This window comes from Amphibalanus amphitrite, unplaced genomic scaffold (genome assembly GCF_019059575.1).
Source record: "Amphibalanus amphitrite isolate SeventyFive unplaced genomic scaffold, NRLGWU_Aamphi_draft 000201F_arrow, whole genome shotgun sequence".
Taxonomy (NCBI): Eukaryota; Metazoa; Arthropoda; class Thecostraca; order Balanomorpha; family Balanidae; genus Amphibalanus; species Amphibalanus amphitrite.
Genome location: NW_024881696.1, coordinates 1 through 22,418, shown reverse-complemented (window position 1 = coordinate 22,418; position 22,418 = coordinate 1). Strand labels below are relative to the sequence as shown.

General features: G+C 50.2%; 1 protein-coding gene across 1 annotated transcript in view; it reads left to right on the top strand.

Annotated features, from left to right (window-relative positions):
* The window catches only part of LOC122384897, a gene marked incomplete at its 3' end in the record, with an annotated part of 67,152 nt that extends 45,697 nt beyond the window's left edge, over positions 1-21,455 (top strand). The window contains exons 6-16 of the mRNA XM_043372707.1: positions 3,400-3,466; positions 4,218-4,411; positions 7,895-8,094; positions 10,865-10,989; positions 13,457-13,568; positions 13,884-14,031; positions 15,850-15,974; positions 17,301-17,425; positions 18,125-18,279; positions 19,552-19,612; positions 20,383-21,455. Of these exons, the coding sequence (XP_043228642.1) occupies positions 3,400-3,466; positions 4,218-4,411; positions 7,895-8,094; positions 10,865-10,989; positions 13,457-13,568; positions 13,884-14,031; positions 15,850-15,974; positions 17,301-17,425; positions 18,125-18,279; positions 19,552-19,612; positions 20,383-21,455 (2,385 nt within the window). The remainder of the gene's footprint in view (positions 1-3,399; positions 3,467-4,217; positions 4,412-7,894; positions 8,095-10,864; positions 10,990-13,456; positions 13,569-13,883; positions 14,032-15,849; positions 15,975-17,300; positions 17,426-18,124; positions 18,280-19,551; positions 19,613-20,382) is intronic.
* Between the last annotated feature and the right edge of the window lie 963 nt (positions 21,456-22,418).

The window sequence follows — 22,418 nt, the reverse complement described above, 5'->3', positions numbered from 1 at the left end:
CATGTCATATCCAGTCGTCTTTTTGCCAGGAGGCCTGACATGCTGTTCGCTTTTAGCGTTTCACTGATACAAATATCTATTGTTAAATATTTAAGATATGTAGGGATCAATATTTGACCCAACACGAGCTACCTCATTCTGAAGCGTTATGTGGTAACAAGTAACAACACAATTAAAATAGTTCATCTTTCCCTTCCATCACAAAACATTTGCTTAAAGGCTAGCAATCTGCTTTTCGGCTGATGAGACTCTCAGGAATGAGCATCGCAAATTTTTGGAGTCGATTGGTATGAGTCTCGCACCTATCTGTTTCAGATTTAATTTCGGGAATCGCAGTTTTTTTAAAGCGGGTAGCAGATTCTATAACATCAAATATGTATTTTACATGATTGTTTACCTTTAAATTAGCCATGTTTAAAGAAAAGTGCGTGTTTTGCAGGGACATACCAAGCTGGATTCTAGAATTTGTCTTTCTCTATGTGTCATTGGGAGGTTTTCAACTTCTTTGTAAACCACTTTCCGAACATAACTGAAAATATCTACGGGGACTTTGTGATAGGTCGGTTAATTATTTGCGACCGGCTTGCTGCAGGGCTCATAGAACAACATCCCTGACAAATTTATTGGCGCCATTTCGGCAATAAACCACGCCCTAACTCTGACAGACATTGACCGTAAATCTTGCAGTGTACACTGTACACGACAGCAACCACATTTAAAATGTCGTCACACCGAACATCATACAACAGGCTCCGCGGAAGCGCCACAGCGTCTTATAGCCAGTGAACGAGCTGCCATCTCTACCGCCCGGGCGGTGAGCACTTGCCACTCAGTTTAATGAGGTCTGAAACTGACCGCTGTCTCGGCAGTCATCGCGGCACCAATATCAAACACCGATGGCTGAACCCGGAACGACAGCCCCACTAGCTTGGCACGTGACCTCGCGCGAGATGACGGCGGCGCTTCTACGCCTTGCCGGGGCGAGCAGCTGCTTGCCGGAACGAGCAGCTGCCTTGCCGGCCTAGATGTCCATACGCCGTGACGTCGTGATCTTTCCCTGCCCTATTCTGTCGATTGGATCAATGATCTGAGCGGACAGGCTCGGCGGTACTGATACGACGCCTGAAATATTGAGCATTCCGATTCAGTGGCCGGCGGCGCGGCGGTTGGGCCGGGGCTCGGAGCGGTGTACCCGGTCCGACTGCGGCCGACTGGACGCTGCCCGTCGGTCAGCAGAGGGATGGAAGGGGAGGGAGGCGCAGGGAGTGGAGCGCGATATTGCCCGGGTGCCCAGACTCGCGTGCTCGGCCCCTGTTTACCCCAGCGGTGATGATGTTTCGCGCTGCGCCTTATTGAACAATATCTTTGACCTCGTTTCAAGCCACCGCAGCATAGAATATGAACCGCTGTGGCTATGCGAGCTCGGAGCAATTTTGAAAATTGGGACGGCTCATACCATTTTATGGTGACAAAATATGGATTGGATCCTGAGTGGAATGCGTGACGATGTTGTCAGTAGAAAAATGTAACACAGATGCCCAGTGACCAGCCATATCCGCAATCAGTTTTGTTTATGCTTTTACCGCTGTCAGGTCAGGTCATCAGCCATGTTGTGTTCCTCGAGCAAACACATGTGCTCGATTGCAAATTGTAATTCACGAGTAATTGGTCGGTCTTAATGATGTATCATATACCAGTGTAGATATTGTTGTGTTTTTAGCGTCAGTATTTGTTTTATTTAGTATTACTGATTCAAACCATTACTTTTTGACATGCAAAACGATGCCGTTCACGGTGCGGACTGCAGAGCTATGTATTAGTAATGCATTGGTACAGACCACGACCATCGGCTCTGGTGCAAACCGCTGAGTGGATCGGTGGCGTTTCCAGTTTGGACTGGGAATGGAATACTCAACGTCCCTCCCTCCCTCCCCCTTCTCCAACGTCGGAGGGAGCCGACGGGTCGATTTTCCGCCGACCCACAGTCGCGTGCGGCCGGCTTGCAGCTCGTGCAGGTGAAATGCAATGTCGCGCCGGGTCTGGACTGGATCCTCGGCTTCCCATTCCCCAGCCCCTCCCCTCCCAGCCAACTCCACTGTGGTCCATCAGGCGTCAGCGTCGGTGACGGCAGCCGTTGTTTCGCGGCACCATTTCGAGTCGCCCCAGAGGCCGCACTTTGCGCGGAGCGGATTATTTCAGCGGTGGACAGGAAATGCTCTTCGAAGAAACAGTGAATTGAAGAAAAAAAGATGGAGTCGGAGAAAGGGAGGAAAGAAAGAAAGTGAGAAAGAAAGAGAAAAAGAAGATCGGTGAAACAAATATTCGTAAATAAAACGAATCTACATTAGTGATTGGATCATCAAAAATGTGCGACCCTGCTCAATTTTTACAGAACATCAAACAAACAAGTCTTTTTCTTCCGAGAGAGCTGCCACCAAAGCTACCGCTTACAAAGCTGGATGCATCGATATTCGATGCCGTGACATCATAACCCTATTTTCCGATGTAAAGAGATGCCTTTTCTTTGGCGGGATTTGTGCGTCGATTTCTGTTCAGAAATGGGCTGTTCTTCATGCGGAACTCCCCTTCGTTTTCCAAAATCTGGCAGTGCAGCGACGTTGGGATTTACGTAAAGCCGAGCTTCTCTAAACAGCCGGGTCACTCGAACGGCCGCGGAAGTTGATCGTCTCAACAAAGCCCGCGTGCCGGCACAGCATAACAATCTGGGGGGGGGGGGCAGCTGAGTGAGCCCCAAACCAGCTGAGTGAGACCAGCTGAGTGAGCCACAGACCAGCTGAGTGAGCCACAGACCAGTGTGTGAGCCACAGACCAGCTGAGTGAGCCACAGACTAGCTGAGTGAGCCACAGACCAGCTGTGTGAGCCACAGACCAGCTGAGTGAGCCCCAAACCAGCTGAGTGAGCCCCAAACCAGCTGAGTGAGCCACAGACCAGCCGAGCACGCCACGGATCGCAGCGGTTAGCTCAGCGCTCACGACCCCTACGTTTTCCGGGCTACCTAGTCTGAGAGTGCCGGATCCGCGAATGTCGAAAGTTGCTTTGCAATGCATGCATAACATAAGTGGTTTATTATAGCCGCTTTTCTGTTTCTTTTCCTTTGCGTTATTATGCAAACATCAATTTAACTTACTTCTCACACACATTATGGTATATTTAATATTTATACCTGTGTCGATATTTCAGATATCGATAAAATATTAGGTATTCATCCTAAAAAGCTTTTACTAACTGCAAACTGCATTTACAACTCGTGGGTAACTATAAAGTATGCACACTATGCAGTACAGCTATAGCGACATTTTTGTGTTGGTGTCATTGAATCATCATTGTTCGCTTTTTTCTGCCCCTCATATAAACGTTGGCTTGTTTCTCTTTCTCAGACGGAGATGGACGCCAGTCAGCGGTCCCATCAGCTCCTCCAGCACCTTCGGCAGTTCTCCTCTGTCGGTGAGTTTGTCTGCTGCATTCACTCACTCACTCACATACTCACTCAATCACTCACTCACTCACTCACTCACTCACTCACGCACTCACTCACTCACTCGTTCATTCACTTGCTAGCTCACTCACCCACTCACCCACTCACTCACTCACTCACTCACTCACTCACTCACCCACTCACTCACTCACTCACTCACTCACTCGTTCATTCACTCGCTAGCTCACTCACCCACTCACCCACCCACTCACTAACTCGTATATTCACTCACTCACTCACTCACTTACTCGTTTGTTCACTCACTCACCCACTCACTCACTCACTCACCCACTCACTTACTCATTCACTCGCCCACTCACTCACTTATGCACTCACTCATCCACTCACGAATGTATTCCTTCATTCACTTGGGACTCAGCAGTTCAGTACTCACTCAAATGATACTCCTTTATTTTATTACTTCCAGTTTCCTTCCAGCCAATTATTTGACAAATGTTTCAATATTGATAACACACTTACGCTTTCAATGGCATACCAGTTGACCTACTATGACCCCTTCTTTGGACCTTCGCTAAACCTCCGGTAACCACAGTGGTACCTAACCTCTGCTGACCTCTGGTGACCCCTGGTAACCTTTGCTGACATCCGGTGACCCCTGGTAACCTTTACTGACCGGAGGTCAGTAAAGACCTCTGCTGACCTCTGCTGACCTCTGCTAGCCCCTGGTGACCTCTGTTGACCTCCGGTGACCCCTGGCAGACGGGCCGCCGCCGGAGGAGGACCCGGACCGCTGTCTGGACAGTTTGGCAGTCATCTCTCAGAATCCGGAGGTGCTCTACCACGTACTGGGCCATCTGCGAGCCGAGCTAACGCCAATCATCGAGTGGCTGGAACAGGTCACCGATAAGAAGACGCACCGCAAACTCTCCAAAGTTCTGCATACGCTCCTCAAGGTAAGAAAGAGGACAGCATTATCTTCTGGTAATCATGCAGAGGCAAAGGACGCCTCATGCTGTTGTTTTTCAACAATACGTGCATATATTTGACTGAGCAGTGTATGCTATCGCAAAAAGTCCACTCCTTCTTTGATTGTAATGGTTTTCATTTTTTGGGAGTTCTTCGTTTCTTGATTAGTTGAAGTAAAATTATAACATTTGGTATTTACATAAACCGTGTTTCCTATTAAACGTAAGAATAGTCGCTCAGGAAGGATAGAAAATGTTATTTGATTCGTGAGATGTAAAAATTCAAAATAAAAAATGTCAGCGTAAGAATTCTTTAAGGTTTACGATAAACGCCTTAACGTTTCTTGATGCGAAACAGGGGTTTCAACCAACGTTACACACATTCGACGCTTCAGGCATGTATTACATGTATATATCCCATATCATACATATACAAATGCAATCATCTGCGATACAGGTAACTCCGCACGAACCTCGCTCCCAACACCGACTATAGCCTTCATCAACGGAAACAGGAGCTTCTGCTTAAGCCACACAGAACTTAAAGAGCACCAACGCAGACTGCCCCGGCCCGCGACCCAGCACCGGGTCGCGGGTCGGCCACTGACGACAGCATTTTCATAAGTACTCGTATAGTTCCAGCCTACATAACTCGCTGTGTGTTCCGACATCACTTGTGCAAAGTTAGTCGGAATTTTTACCACTTTATCTGTGGTATTGAGATTGACCCAACAACTCGGGGAAACATACGAGCGCAAACTATTGTGCGCCGGAGAGAGGCCATCCTGCGGCGATGCGGTCTGCTCCGCAGGGTATCGTTCTATGCTGCTATCAGATGCAGAGTTTGTCATTCCCTCCCGCTATCTTCGTAGCGACCATGCCGAGAACGATGCCAGTGGTAGAAGGAAGCACATACCAGCGACTTAGATCAGGTTATTTGCTGCAGTTGTAGTGACAATGATCTGCATCTCTTGCAGCACAGTTGCCTATGGCCAAAGAAAATTCCAGTATAGGGTATTCTGATGCACTGGAGGTCTCTGCGCAGTACTGGTGGACATAAAATGATTAAAGAAGCAAACGCACTTCAACACTCAAACGGCTCTCAGAACCGTTTGTGTAGTTATTTGTAGTGGGTTGAGGTTGACAGCTCACATTTGTCTTCGCCTGCCCTAAGATTATTTGATTGGCACAACACCATTTGTAACAAACATCGTTTCAGCCCTGAGTTTCACAGTCAGCTACAACCAAATGTAATAGACAAATAAAACGAAACATCAAAGTATTTGAAATATTAACATTTCCTGCAGCCATAAGTTGCAAGGTCTATTTCGCATGACTCAGTTCGCTAACTATTGCAATTCCTCATTTCGTTCAATCCCAACTTTAATTTAACAACATTCGTAGATACATTTTTCACAACGGAACTATGTTATTGTCACAAGATATTACCATTGTAAACTCAACTAACTATTTCCTTATTGCTTATGGGCGGCTTTGGCGGGCCAGACGCCATCCTCCTCGGTGCTAATCGTGGGCTACCATCCCCCATACAGCAGCTCGATGTCACCCATTCGGTGTGCACGAGATGTTGGAGGCTGGAACTCTGGTTGTGGTGCCGGTGCTGATGCTGGCGACTAGCCCCACATAATCGAGCGTGAAATTGTAAATCAACTAACCATATCACACATATGTACATTAACCCTCGCACGACCAGGCCATTTCTCATAACACGAACGACCAGGGGGGGGGGTTGTTACGACCCCCCCCCCTGGCGTTTCGAAACGGAAGGTCGTAGAGCTTAGCGGAAAAAACCAACGGATTGCTCTCAACGAGATCTCGCGATTGGTGGTATATTTTTTGGTCCTAGGTCAACATTTGACCTACTTTTGACCGGTCAAAGGTCAAATTTTCGGAAAAATAGACTTTTTTCAACTTTCCGCGGCGATTGCGGCAAAACGGTGGGAGATATCGACTTGAAACCTTCACTATCGTGCTCCTTGATCAATTCTCTATCGTTTGGTATGTATTTCGTTTCCCTAGCTCTAAAAATGGCGCGTTGGGAGCGCCGGAAGTCGGCAAGGTCACAGTCGGCGGCAGAAATTCGAAAAATCAAAATTTAAATTTTTGAAATCTGATTGTATTTTTGGATTTGGGAGGTCCATTTGCTCCCTATAGAAGCTAATATTGCTGCATATTCCCTTTGAGGTGACAAGAATTAGCAAAATAGTGGTTCGGGCGCTTTTCAAAAATAGTACCGGACGCTGTTCCTCTTGTGACGTCATAGCTCCGTGACCTGACCTGACCCGGTCAAGTTTCTTATACCATATGATAGCCAATACTTGCCCCAACATGCATGGGAAGTTTCATCACGATCCATCAACCGATGTCCGTACCACCGGCAGGAAACCTCGGGCGTTGGCACTCAGGTTGTGAAAATCCGGCCGGAGGCTGTTCCCTTTGTGACGTCATAACTCCGTGACCTGACATGACCCGGTCAAATTTTTTTTATCAAAAGATGCGCAAGGTTTGCCCCATAAGGTACCCAAAATTTGGCGGCACTGCGCGCCGCCGTTTTTGCACTATTTCCGAAAAACCTCAGGGGGGGGGGTTGATACAACCCCCCCCTAGGCGTTCTAGGGTTAAAGCGCTACAGACAGCTGTGATTGTTGTACATAACCCCGGCATTAATGTCCATCTGCCCGTCCCCGGCTGTCCATATCAGGACTATTCTTCGTGATGAGTGGGTGCGCAACAAGTGAACCCGCCCCTCTACCCCGCCCCCGGGCCACCGGGGCCGGGGCAGGGCGGTGGCAGCGGCTCACTTGCGTCATAAAAGGCCATTAGAGTCACCGGGCCGGCCCCGGTCGCCGGCGCTGCCACTGATGACGTGTGACACGCGCTGGGTCCCTCAACATTCAACAGCCCTGTCCCGTTGACTACCCGGGGTGGGACGCACCACTGCACGGACAGCAGCTCGGCGCTCCTACGTCCTACATACATAAATTAACACGCGCCCGTGCTGCTAGCCAGATGTCAGCTGTATTAACTTTGCAATTTGCTGCTCTATTCGGGAAATGGAGTCGCATGCGAGCGACTCTCAGCCCCTTCAGTGTCTTATCAGATGGTGATAAAACACAGTTTCAGCTGAAATGTGTGGGCTATTTGCAGCGCTGGCTCCGTGCTATCTGGCTGAATGTGGGATTAACTCCCCGGTTACCGTCTCGAGGATCCGGCTTCTTAGTTTTGTCAGCTACCGAAGCGATGTAGTCTTAGGCCTTAGCATAGTTATTTTTTTGTGATCGGGAGGTATGTCGATATCATTATTGATGACATGCTCTCGTCTTTTCCTTGCAAACGCGATAGACACTGCTCTTGTATCTTCAACCACTTCCATGAACCAACAGCGATTCCACCGCTGCATTTGCCACTCTGCCACCAGCTCACCCTGTCTCTCTTCCCCTCTCCCTACAGACGGCCGTGTCTCACTTCTCGCTGCCGGCGCACGGTCGGGAGCTGACCCGGTGTCTGCGCCAGCTGATCACCATGGCGGCAGAGATGGTGCAGGGCTCGCAGGACCTGCAGTTCACGGCGCTGAACCTGATGAACCGCGTGGTGGATCACACGGTGACCCGTGACGGTGTCAGTGGCGCCCCGGAGACCGAGAGTCACAGGTGGGTCAGGCGGCGAGTGGTCGGGTCAGGGGATGGTTCACTAGGGGGCCAGTGAGGTCATGGGGTGACCATTGGGTCAGAGGGGCACAGGTGGGGTCGAAGAGACACAGGTTGGTTGGGTGACGACAGGTGAGTTCAGGGGGTGGCTGGTGAGGTCAGAAGATGGCTGGTGAGGTCAGAGGGTGGCTGGTGAGGTCAGAGGGTGGCTGGTGAGGTCAGAGGGTGGCTGGTGAGGTCAGAGGGTGGCTGGTGAGGTCAGAGGGTTGGGTCAGGGGTGACTATTGGGGTCAGAGAATAACTGGTTCAAAAGTAAGATATAATTATGAGGACTTCTTCAGCGAACAAAACTCGTAATTATCAAATACCTATGCAAAATATGTAATAAGATCACATTCAAGACCAAAACGACCAGCAGGGGCATTCTTTAGTCGAACCACACTCAATAAAAGTTAACGTTCAACGAGAATCAGTTGAGAATGCACATATGTTTTTGTTTTTGTTTTTTTAATGTGTGGCTCCTTAACATTGTGCCGAACTTGCTTATCGCCGAAGAAGTGCCGACAATGCTCCATGTTCGACCCGACCTCCTTGCCAGAGAGCATTAGTATGTTAATTTCATTGGCGCCGCACCACTTGAAATTCAATTTCACTTAACGAAATCAATTGACGTGGGCGATGTTGTTCCTTCTGTGACGACTGGCTGCCCAGAGCGAGCCATTTCAGTCAGTCGAGCGTGCCGCTAACGTTTCCGGCATTGGCTGAGGTCAACAACAGAGCGCCTGTCAGAGCTGGGTACGGGCCCGGTCGCCGAGTCCGCCGCCGTGAAAAACAGGCCCTCACCGACAGCCAGCCCCGCCTCCCGACTCCACAAAACGGTGGACGAGCCTCAACGACGCCGGATGTAGGTAGCCGGTGGACGAATCTCAGCGGCGCCGAACGTCTGTTAGAGAGCGCTGTTTGAGTTTCCGGCTGAGGCTCGTGTGAGCTTCGGGCCGGCGTGCTAGCCCAATGGCTGGCGTTACGAGGCCTGCGGACCCTGATGGCTACCATCGCAGCTCCAGATAGCGGACATGAGCTGCGCAGTTTGTATTCAGAATGTGATCACGTGCTCCGGCACGGCCGTTCAAACGATATTGCTGCGCGGCAGGTCAGACAGACCTCCTGAATTTCCGGTGGAAACGTCATCCACCGCATCAAAAGTGACAGAAGTTTGGAAAACAATGAATACAATTGATAAGCACGTGTGTCCTATGTGACATGTCCTCGATGAATCTGCTTTAGATGCAATGACATTACTGATTACATTATGTAAACACACCCCGATGTGGTTTTGTGTTTACTTTGCCGCCTTACAGAGTTTTTCAGCGTAAAATGCTAACATTATACGAAGAAGACCAGATAATTCTCACCTGAAGCCTGCTTTCATCAACCAAGCGAGTGATAATGCCTTTTCCAAAGTGCATCAGGCTGTTCATCTCGCGGGCCGGTAGCCGTCGCGGCGGTTTTCCAGACTCATCAATACCGGTGGATGGCGCTTCCGGCAGGCCGGCGTGGGTGGATGGCAACCAATCGCAGTCGCGGGCGCGCTACAGACGAAACGATTCAGCCGAGTACAAAGCCTGGTCGCTGTGCCGAGCTCCCCGGCCACAGCCGCATGTGTGTGACCATTGCGCCGCGGACGGCTGATCAGCCAGGACAACACGCGACGACGCTGGCGACGACGGCCGACGGTCCGGACTGCGGTCATCACAACAGCGCCGCCGGCGACAGTGTGCCGTCACAAGAGCTGACAGCCGGCTGGCGGTGACAGCTCGGCCTCACATTGGGAGACAATTAGCCAGACAACCGTCTGTGAGGGGGCCTGTGTCGTCAGCAAGGAGGTCGAAAGAGCCGGGATGTGGAGAGAGAGAGAGAGTCGGGGCAACATGGCGCTACAGCTGTGCCGGATGGAAATGAGAGCTGCCTTTGAAGTAGATGGCATTAGGAGAGACAGAGAAAGAGAGGAAGAAAGAATAGGTAATGAAGGGCAATGGAGAGAGAGAGAGGGTGGGAGAGAGACAGAGGAAAAATATTACAGAATGAAACGAAGACAACATATAGAGACACATAGAGAGAGGACAGAAAGAGAGAAACAGAGACAGAGTCTAGAGAGAGAGAGGAGAGAGTAGGAAGGGAGTCGGCCGTGCCGGCAGCGGTTACGGCCAGGCCGGCTCCCGAGGCCCCTCAGGTGCAGTCTGGCACTGATTACTCCTCTGCGTCGCGCTGGAAGCGGCCGCAGCGCCGTCCGAACCACAGGGGCTCTCCGGCGGTGGTAGCGGCAGCCAGCGCCTCCCTCTGTCGCGGAAGGAAGCTCCCGAACCACCGCGAACTGGTCTTTGACCGGTGTGCTGTGACGCAACGCTGTGGAAATGTCATTTATGGAGCTGATGCATTCGAGGCACGATCAATTCTCATAGATCATTGGCTTATGGCGTGCTCTTTGCGTGCTGGCTTATACAGTTTGATTCAATGCATCTGCGCTCTAAGGTCTAAAACACTTGTAGCTAGTCTGATTCAGAAACAATCAAAGGTATGGAAATAATCAAAGGTATATGTTTGCCATTTTAAGTTAATGCATGTCATGTTTAATCACGATGCTACAAAGTGGTGTATTGGCCCAATGGCGCCCGCTGCCTTCCGTTGCCAGGTTACGCAGGATTCTGCCTCTTCGTATGCAATATGCAGCTCTTACTGTCTGTTGCTCGTGTTGAATGTCGTTCCGTCTCCTCAGGGAGAGCCCTGCACCGGAGCTGAGCTCAGAGAGTCGCCGGGGGCTGTGGCAGCAGCACCTTCTTGACAATCCGTCCGGACCAGAGCGACCGCGGGTCGGGCTCGAACGCGAACCAAATGTCACCGGTAAGTAGACGGCTGCTGGTCAAATGTGAACCAAATGTGATGGATAATGGCTCACTGGCTGTCGCATGCCAGACAACCGTCACGCTTGAGTAATATGTCTCCGGTTTTGCTCACACAGTAATGTCATATTCATGAGAGAGGGCAAGCGTAGTGTAGTGACGTATGCAGGTCTTTTGTGAACCAGTGGATGTTCGCTAATTAGTCGGTAATTTGATCTGTAACTTAACACTGCAGGTAACCCATTGCCCTTTGTAATCAATTCACTACAAAAGAGCCAATGAGTTTTAGGGGATAAAACAATGGAAAGGTAGTGTGTTTAAAGCAAGGCAGATGTGTATGGAGGTATTAAATATCGATATAACATGCGGCCGATACGGAAAATAAGCGCCCCATTAACCGGATAAATGATGATCGAATGTCTGTCATTTGTTCATTCTGAGCAAGCACTACTAACTATTACGGAATACCGGGTCTTTCACGATCTTACAACATCTGGCACTTAAATTGAAGCTCTTTTGCTGCAGTGCAATCACCTTAGACTTAAGAGACTTTTGTGTTAGCTCTTAGCACACAAATCCAGCAAGATAATGCAAGCGCATTAGCTCACTGGCGCTCTAGGATAATCAAACATGGCGTATTTACATAACCTTTCTAGTCCTCCATAATTTCATCGAAGCCGTCGCACACACAGCTGTTGAAGTCCGCTGATTCTGTGACAAATCTTTGCCACATCAGGCGTCTGGCATCATTAGGCGTCGAGTATTTGCACGGTGGCCACCCGGCATACCAATGAGATGCTCTTCTCTTTCATCCTGAGTCGGCTCCGTCTGATGCGGAGAGGACCGAGTGCCGCTGGTGCAGTGAGAAAACCGGCGGTCGGGCGGAGAAAATAAACGTGGCTTCGGGCGGCTGCGGGTGTGCTCTCTGCTCACGGCCACGGGGACTCCCGCGCTGGATTCACTCCGTCTGCAGCCTCTCATCGTTGGCTCTGTTTGCGCTGCTCTCTGTTAGACGTAGCCCCATGTGGTGTCAGCGTTCTCAGCCGCGCGGCCGGGGATGGGAAATAATGGGGCTCTCCGAGGGAGTGCAGATCACAGGTGCCGGCTCGAATAGAGTAAGACAGGTGGATGTGGAATAAGACTCGTTTAAGGTAATGCATGATTTGGTAATTCATTAAAGCCGTTTATTATATAATTTATTAAAGTTATAAAGCCGTCTTTTCTACCAACTGTTGCCGGTGTACGAAATACTCCGATGCTTCTAAACAATGAATGAGGCGTGATTTTAACTTTCAATATATTTATTCCTTCTCTCCTTCCTCGCACTTTATGTAGACTACGTTTTAGATCTTAATTAATGGTGTGAACCGAGACTGCATGAACTAAAAGGTTACTGAGAAAAATTACAGGAGTGAGATGGACCGTACAACTACACATCCTGTTACATTGCATTCGCCGAGGTCTACGACTCTTTGGGACATAACTAGCCATATGCGCACCAGCCTTGTCGCAAGCTCAGCCCACGCTTCCTTCCTGCGAGCCATTGTAGAATTTCACCAGAGGACATAAACCACGCGGGGAGCACCATCTCATTGTCCGTCGTCTGCGCAATGAGCAGTAACTCGGGTGCTAGCCGGTCCGGTGGGCGGGCGGACGATGTCCGTTCAGCAAGGCCCTCCGACTCCAAATGTCTGCTCACGCGGTGATCAGCGGCACGTCAGGCGGCGCTCGTACCTCGGCGATTGGCGATCGAACGACACCCAAACGCACAACTTTTGAGACCCAGACATGGAGCCGCGGCCGCCCCCGGAAGTCTGTGGGAGGCTGCAGGAGCGGCTCGTATTGACCGCTGCGCGCCTGATGGCCCGCCTGAATGGCATTTGATTCGGCACCGAATCGTTTGTACTTGTCCGAGAAGGTTACCGGTCGCAGTAAAGTTCAATGAGCTATATAGCTGCTAGCTCAAACTCAGGTACATTCATCATTGTTCGAAAGATGTTTGAGAAGGCATTGTGCGTTGACCTTATTAGTTCAAGAGCGAGCGATGTAATGAGCGTACTTCCTGCTGGCTTCTGTGAAAATTAAGGCTTTGACGACTACTTTTTATTTACCTATAAGATTTATTACCATTGACTGCCTGTAGCTCAATGGCGACTCTTTTGTCATGATATGCGCATTCAGTACACTTCCATCCAATAAAGGATGATATCAAGCCAATAAAGATTAAAGATAAAGCGTAATAACCTCGGAATGTCATTATGAATTCCTTCTTCTATATTTAAAACGGCTCGTTTTACGTTATGTCCGCTCGGGCTCTCAAGTACTTTAAGGTTAAGTTCAGCCCCGCTAATCGTTGCCCTGAATCTCTTTTGGATGTTGTTTATGTGCATGATGCATACATATTCGACTCTTGGCCCAGTGAAATGAATGCGAGTTTTATTATCCAGCTCTTTTGCCGTTCTCTTCAGATGCTTTGTGCAGTGTGCCAGCCAGAACTTTGGTGAACGTCATGCACAACGCCATCACGCTGCACAAGCGGATTGTCATGGGGAAGAAGGAGCGATGCACTCCCAGCGTAAGGTATGTGATAAGGAGCGATCCACCCCAGCGTAAGGATATGGAATAAGGAGCAATGATCCTACCGAAAGGCATGGACTACGACCAAATCAATAACAGTTATTGATCAATATACCGTTTTGGTAAGCTACTCCATAAATGATAATATTCTTAATTCATTTTGATATTCTTCTCATAACGCCGTCATGATATTATGCGCACTTATTTGTTGCGATTTGGTGTACGAGGAAGTGCAGCTATTGTTCTGCCGAGCTGCGATTTGATACCTGCGGCGGTAGGCTGTGCCGCCGTGCTGATAGTTTGCTATGCGGCCGCCAGGGTGCAGGAGTGCCAGCCGCACTGTCTGCAGATCCTGAGCGCCCGGCTGCTGCTCTACTTGTCCCACAGCAGCTCGTACCGGGTCTCACTGGTGGAGGAGACACAGCTGAGACTGCTGGTCTCCTCCCTGGATACCACGCATGACCCGGTAAGAAACAATGGTGCTTGATATGAGTCCTGTTGAGACAACAGTGCCTGTCGATGACACGTAGGCCCTAGTGCAGGATCGCGGTGCTTGTGAATGACCTTGTGAGACTACAGTACCTGTCGATGAGTATTGAGTACGTCCCGGTGCAGAAAGAGTTGATGGTTGGCGACCAGGCGAGAACGTCGTTCCTTTGGTGGCCTGGCTGGACTGTGGTGCCTTCTGGTGACCGCATGTTGAGGCCTTTGACTTGCCGTAAGACACCGGAGATACTCCGGATCACTCAGTGAAGCCATGGTGCCTGACGCCTGGCGCCTGAACAACTCGTACTTACACATATGTGTGCTCACTTTTCCGCTGTTGCATTGTCATCTTTATCTGTATTCTTTTCTACGAGTTCGGGCGATATTACACGCCACCCTACATCGACCCCTGCGCACTGTGTGTATGACCTTATCACGCCGGGCGTGCCGGCCGGGACATATCTCTCACAGCTGGTTCGCATGCCGCGCGGTCGTCTCTCTCAGAGCATATAATGGTGTGCGCTCGGCGTTAGAGAACTGCTACAGTCGCGCCCGTTCCGAGGCAGCGACTGGCGCGCAGTAATAACGAACCTCTAGATAATGCTCGGCACAAGACCTACTGGACGTAACATTATATCTTGGTAGTTTCTGGTATTTTTCTGGTTGCTATCGCCATTACCTAACAATAGCCAACAGAAGCTGAGTGGTGTAACATTACGAGATATATCATCTGATCAGAAGCGTCGCTAGACGACGGAAAAAAAGCTGTCAGAACAATAGGTCAAAGGTGCCACCGCGGGCCCTTCAGGATGCCGTCGGCCCGTAATTGCTTCTTCTAATGCAGATGCAGCCGAGTGAGTTCCGGTGGGCGGTGCCAGAAAAAACGACTCAGAAATCCTCCTGAGCGTTGGCACGCCTTATTCGTTTTGCATACATTTCCACCTATTACCAAATAGATGACCCTAGAAGCCACTTTTCATTCAAGACGTGGGAAGCGGCTTTACCTTTGGCACCAAATTCAAAGGTGGCCTAAAGGATACAGGGTACGCACCACTTCCAAGAGCTACGAGGTTCCTGGGCACGCCTCAGATGAGTTTCGGACGGCATATTTCCTGTCATGTCTGGTTGATAAACCGTTTAGCTCGGTGTTACGTAACATAACGTCTCTGAAATTCACTCATATGGTCGAGCGCTTACGACAGCAGAGGCAGTAGGCACAGATCTCTGAACGTACAAATACTGTCCAGAAGTGCCTCTAGGGATCCACGTAGTACGTACGAAAAGTGTGTCCCGGTAGTAGCGTGTCCTATAAACACCATATGGCTCCATTGGACAAACACGAGGGAACCATCCGTGGCCACGGTCTGCTGACAACTGCGAATAGACGCTCAGCTGTGATTTTGTCCATCTGGGACGAAATATGCGGCACAACTCTTATATAGCCACTTTGGAAAACCTGTATAACAAGCTGACTAGACTAGTGCATCGTCTTCATGTATAAAAAAGTGAGAAATGACTAGACGCCTTAGAGACTATACGATAACGATACGATACGATACGGTGATAAAATGATTATATAACGCATGTAAAAGAGACAGCGTTGTTGGACGGATTTTTTCATCATCCGTCCTCTGAGAAATAGAATAAGCAGCACATTGTAGTGCAGCCTAAAATGCAAACTGTGCTGGCCGTGAATGTTATAACGGACTATGTTATCCTCGAGTGCAGACTTTGCTGTCCTCAGAATTCCCGAGTGCTCCGGAGGGCGAACTGTGCTGACACCCGTTCCATGTTTCAGCAACTGCTGTGTCTGTCACTGCAAATAATGGCCAACCTGGCGCTGGACCCGGTGAACCACGACGCCCTGCTGGCTACCGAGCTCGTGGATAGCCTGATACAGCTCATTCTACCGTCGGACGAATGGTGAGTGACAGCGTGAGCTCTTGCGCTAAAATCGACGTGCTTCAACGTGACAGCTCAAAGATTGGCGTAACGTACCCGACAACGCCAGGTAAAAGTACGTACCGCACGCGATTTAAACAGAGATCCGCTGTTCGTATATGAAGGGCCACAGTTTAGTCGGGACTGGTCACTAGTCCGGGTGGAACGCTCTGCATCAATCCGACGTCCGAAAGTGCACAACAAACCTATTACTATCTAACTTCTGCACACTCGGAACTCGACAACGACAGACTGGGAAAACATGGGCAAAAAACACACTTCGTTGTAGACATCGATGGACCAAAACATTTCCAAGTTGTGCTTCATTGGTAAGCATCCCGTAGGAAAATTGCCAATAAAGCTGAGCTTCATATTGGAGTGCAGAGAGTAAAAACAACGCTAATAGATAGGTACGGGGATCCGCAGTTGCTACTGTACATACAGCGACCCTGAGTAAATTGTCCCAGCACCCTCACAGGGAACAACGATAAGCTGTCAGAGGGCACGCACAGAAAACCTCAGCTGCTCTTGTACAGGGACTGGCAGTCGATATCAATGTTATCGGTTGTTACTGGGCAGGACAGACGGCTAGAGTTGGGGTTCGTGTACAGTAGCAACTGCGGGTCCCCGTACCTACGCATTTCGAAAGCCTTGAAAATCTATAGCAATGGAAACGGCGCTTTGTCTATATTAGAATTTGTGATGCATACGAGTGCATATCGTAAGTTGATCCCTTTAAAGGTTTAAAAGTCTTAAATTTCAACCATTAGAGTTTTCTGACTGAGTCAGCTAAACCTCTCGGGCTGGCCTCTGGCGACGCAATCAGCCCATGTTATGGCCATTGAGCAGCTGCGATCGAACCATTCCTGCCGAGGCGTGGCTGAAAGGATCTCACTAATGGTCGCTGTTGCTTCCGACACTCGAGAAGGGTTACCGGTGGCACGGGACCCGCTCGGATATAATTAGGAGTCGCCGTGCTAGATATTCTGCTACCCATCACGCCATGAGCTGGCCAACATGTCATGGGGTCCCACAGCACCGGGATAGGCAGATATCACGCTAGGAAACATTCACGGCACTCCGAGCGTGAACACGCGACGTTCAATCCTGGGTGATTACAGTTTGTCGGTGCACTGGCTGTGATATAGTTTCTCGTGGACATGCCCTACAGAGATATGGCAGACATACCACATCTTTTACAAACGTTTACACGTTGAAATAAGGCCAGCAATTTTGGCATGAAGTATGTTCCCTGTCTGAGGCTGCATGGTATCCAGAGGCTGAACCGTACTCACTCTGGGTTTTCAGGTACTACACCAACCACAGTACGATGTTTGCTCGCTTTGTCAAGCACCACGCCGCCCGTGTGATGGTCTACATCGGACTGCAGAACCGCATCAACCAGCGAACCAGCGTCTTTGACCTGCTCCAAAGTGAGTCAAAGGATGGGAATGTTAGCTGTTACACGGGCAGACGATGCCGCGATGGCCACTGACTGCTGACCTCCAACTTTGGCTCCGGGCCACAAATGCTGACCAACCCCGTTCCGTCTGATTGGGATATGTTGCCCCGCCGGCCGGGCGCGATTGATACACGCGCGGCGGCAACCCTGAAGGGAAATTACCTCCGGCCCGCCGCCGGCCGCCGCCGGATGGACGACAACACACCGGCGGTGGCGGCGGCGGCGGCGAGATAGAATACAGATAGCTGATAAAGTTGATAAAGTTGCCTCCTCTCCTCCGAGATAGGTACAGACCAGACTGAACGGCATATTCGAGTATCCAAAACATTCATCGAGGAGTGAAAATAAAACAGACTGCTGAAGAAGGAAATTTAGCTGATATGCAATTCAAATTATATGTTTCGAATTACAATTTGTGTCTATGTATCAGACATGAATGGGTCAAACCTGTTTGTTCGTTGCTAGGCAATACGGAACAGGATTTTCATGACGTCGGTATTTCGGTTATTATAAATTGGTTTTATCATTCCGCATTAGGCATCGTGGCTGCATAGGCATTAGCGATTTTAATCTACTTAGAGCCTACTTATAGCAATTCACCGACACGTCTGTTTCACTATTGCTATTTCCGATTTGCGCTATACTCACGTAACTGATCCCGTCGTTCCAGGTCCAGTCCCGCTGTCACCCGTGAACGGCTCGTTGGAGGATCGGTACATCGTCTCCACTTCTGTGGCGCCCCTCACTGTGTCTAGCTCCGACAACAAGCACATCCTGGGCGTTTCCATCGAAGGCGCCACGCTCAGCATCCTGGAGTACTTCGAGGTAACGCAGGCGACACCGAACGGGCGCCGCTCGCGCGAACACGGGTACAGCCGAGCGCGAGAAATGGGTGCAGCATGGTTATCTGAGATGATTGCGTTTGGTAATGTGGACCCCTGCGGTGGATTGAATGACTTTTAGAAAAAGTAATTGGTTTGTAGGTACTTCTCGAAGCCATGGCTGTGTAAAAAAAGATATGTGCGTGGGCTTAGAACCTCACAGGTCGATGTGTCGATAGAAAAAACTTCCACTCAACAATCACTCAGCTTTATGGATTACGTTCATTATAGTTGTGTGCTTTCTGATGCAAGAGTTCTTGAATTTTGAATTTTTACATTCTCGCCCAGAATGCGAACATTCTATCGGAGCCATCTTATTGCTTTTTTGTCATCATACCAACCGCCTCAAACTTTGAAGGGTCGTAGTTCTCTCCTATTTCCTAAACTTCTAAACATGTTCAGTAGAGCGGCACACTAGCAATAATTGGCATGTTGTGTATGTGAATGCCTATTTAACGTTCCACTAGAACCAAACCAACTGAGAAATTGGGTACCTAATTTCTATTATTAATGCGCAGTACTTGTACAAAGGCCGGCGCGCTTAATTCATGCCATTTGTAAATGCCACACGAACTGCATTGTTCGTTGACCTTTGAATAATTGTTCTACTTGGGCGGTTCAGTTTGTTGTTCCAAACGAGATGCATAATTACAACTTCTAACCGATGGTTTTGCGTGCCCGATGCGACATGGCGACGATACGGTAAACTGCGACGCAATTTAATAAAATAAATTGTAAAAGCGACATTTGACTGTGCATCATTCTACCGTCACACAGTTTTGCTGTCGATCTACGTAAACGGAAAAATGGCTTACTTGTTATAAATCTATTTCATGGTATGAATCCCACCTAAACCCGGGACCCAAAGCAATAATAACGAGTCATTCCATCGGCGGTCTGTAGGCTGCAGCGAACCCTGCACTGTGGCTAGTTAGGGCTGACTGATGGGGATGCTCTCCTGAACATCGATCGACAAATGGCGTGTAGGAATGGCAAAGTCTCCTGTAGATTAGGCCAATTAATTACAGTCCCCTACACCTGTGTGTTCCTGAACAAGTCACGTGACTGAGGGGCCCGTTTGGCGGGTACGCGCTGGAAGCCACGAGCATTCCCTCGTGCAGATATAGCAGCGTATCCTCTCGTAGTTCTCCCTCACTCATTAAGCGCATAGTCATCCTCATTAACTGTGTGTTGCTGACGGCTGTGGCGTTTTCAGGACGGCCTGTCTCTGTCGGGAATGACACCGGTCGGCGGAAGATTTACAATGGAAGAAGACGGTACGTTAAAACCGTCGATACAATAGTAGATACACAGGGCATACGTTCGTTATCGCAACGGCTCTGATTCCTGTGTGGTGTTGCATATCTCAACGATCGATGTGATTAAATCGAAGCACTTACGCTCGATCGTTCAAATTATGAGCATAGTCACGAGCTTCCTGTACCTGATGTCGTAAAGCGAGGACGTGACACGATCACGTAAAGACCTGTCGCAAAGCTGACTCATGAGTATGTCTGCAATGATGTCTCGTGTTCATGATCCTATAGCGACGATGCCGCAATAACGGCTAAATGTCATAGCAATTCACTTTAGCCTGCAGCATTACAAAACCGTTACCTTTCCTCGTGAGTCTATTGCGCAGTAGTTTTACATCATTGCAATGAACCAAGCATGGCGGAAGCCACATTACACAGGCCCCACATTGCTGTCAGCTGTCAGTCATACTGCTCTAATCGGTCCTGCAAAATAAGCTACGCTGCATTACGAGACCCCTGAGCCGTGATATTTTGCACTTTACCACACGCCATCGAGTGATTCATTTCTTGTAAAATGTGTCGCAAAGTTTTTGTGGTCCCCTGCCCCGGTGTGTTGTGTTTCCTATGCTGATCGCGCCCCGTTTTGATGTGCTTCTGCTGAATATGCATCCACCGGTTTGCGATGTCTCCAGTGCTGATCCCAGTCCGGTGTGCTGTACTTCCAGTGCTGATCCCGCCACGGTATGCTGTGCTTCCAGTGCTGATCCCGCCCCGTTTCACTGTGTTTGCAGTGCTGATCCGCCTGCACCGGCCGGGGAAGCACGGACCGGAGGTGTCACCGCCGTCCCGACTCACCAGCTGCATGCTGACCGGCCTGCCGTTCGCGCTGCACCCCATCATCTTCGTGCGGCTGCTGCTGCACCGGCTGATGACCTCGTTCTTCCACCTGCAGAAGTGGCAGAGCTCTCTGCTCCGCTCCAGCTGTTCCACCCTCCCCTCCCCTGATCCTGCCGCGCGGCCGCCGCGACCCCACCAGGACTCCATCAGCTCCGGAGACGGTATCGATGTGACACGATTTCGGAGGAAGTGTTCGGCCGAGGGTGACGGACTAAGGACGCTGAGTCGGGAGGAGAGAATTGACGCCTATAAGAGCTGGAGTCGTAACTCGCGCCAGCAGGCATCGTCAGAGACAGGCTCGTCGTCGCAGAGTGGCCCCCGCGCGCTAGCCGCCGGAGGGACCACCGGATCGAGTGCCGCGTCACGGGACACGGACAAGTGCCGAGAGCCGCTGGCGTTCAACTTCCCCTTCACGAGCATGTGGCGCAAGAAGAACCACTGCAAGTCGAACCCGGACTTCCACGGCGCCGGCGGCACCAGCTCCATCGAGGACATCCGCGCGTTTCAGAAGGAGCTCCAGAACCTGCCAAACTGGGAGGGCACCGGCTATGTCGTGAACGAGCCGGGCGTCTGCTGTTCACCGCGACCCCGCTCCCGCTCCGTGCCAAAGGTCACATTTGACTTTTCGCCAAACTTTCTCGCGCCTTGCACCTTCCCGGTGCCAACTCGGGGCGGCAGTCCGGACGGCTGGTCGGCCGGCGCCGACTCGCCGCTGCCCCGCTCTCAGTCGTACGTGGGCTACCACCTGCTGCCAGACTCGCCGATGCTCAGCCCGGTGCCCCCAGCCGGCCCGGCCAGCCCCGGTCTGGCCAGCTCCCCCCTGTCGCCGCACCTGCTGTCGCCCGTGCAGCCGGACGTGGGCCGCAGGACTCCCTCCTGGAGCCGCCCCTGCTCGCGGTACGACTCGCCGGCCAGCGCGGTGCGGGAGATACCGCGACAGCACCGCGCCGTCCTCAGCACCATTGAGGTGAGGGAGGTGGGAGGAAGTGCCGGATGCAGTGTGAAACTGAGTTCCGCCTGACACGGCACATCATTGCTGAAACGCCTTTGATGTGGTATCTTCAAACGTATTTTTAACTTGGCTCTGCATTCTTAGAGGATGAAAGTTACTACTCACCGCTCAGATCAGGCATTGAGTAGCGAAAGAGCACTCAAACAAAATGCTGGGCATACGTCTTACTAACCACAGTGTTGCCAACGCTAACGCCTCTACCCTCAATGCTGTTTTTTTTTTTTTGCTGTTGACATTGGTAAATTAGATTACGGCGGGAGTTTCAGCGGTATTTTCCAGCGGGAATTTTTGACCGCATTGTAATTGAGAGAAAATCACTGTTATCCTGACCGATAAACAGACCGTCAACGGTAAATTGCATCCCGCCGCCTATTTTTCGTGCTGTCGATTCAATTTCTGATGCCGTATGATTAGACCTCCCAGAAGAATGTGAAAGCCTGTTGCCGTTCGCATGTGTTGTTAGGCGCGCTCGTCGCTGCTCTATAAATATTTGAGCAGGGCTTGCAATTCCATAACCCAAACAAGAATAGCCGCGCAGCGGTCACCACCGAGTGAGCTGGGTTGTTTTCCCAGAAATCCACTCAGCTATAGATACGTACATGTGGCTGTCAATGACAATCGAAGCTACCGACTCTTGAAATAAACTATACCCGGCATATTCGCCTCGCTCTTGGAGCACCGATACGATGCAATGTTCGCTCTGAAGCTTAATGTGATTGTTATTTCAGTGTTGTTCGCCGTAATGCCGCAATTGTAACTGACCTTAGGTCTCTCTCTCTCTCTCTCTCCTCTCTCTCTCTCTCTCTCCTCCCTCTCTCTCTCTCCTCTCTCTCTCTCTCTCTCTCTCTCTCTCTCTCTCTCTCTCTCTTCCCTCTCTCCCGCACTCTCTCTCTCTCTGTCTCATCATCTCTCTCTCTC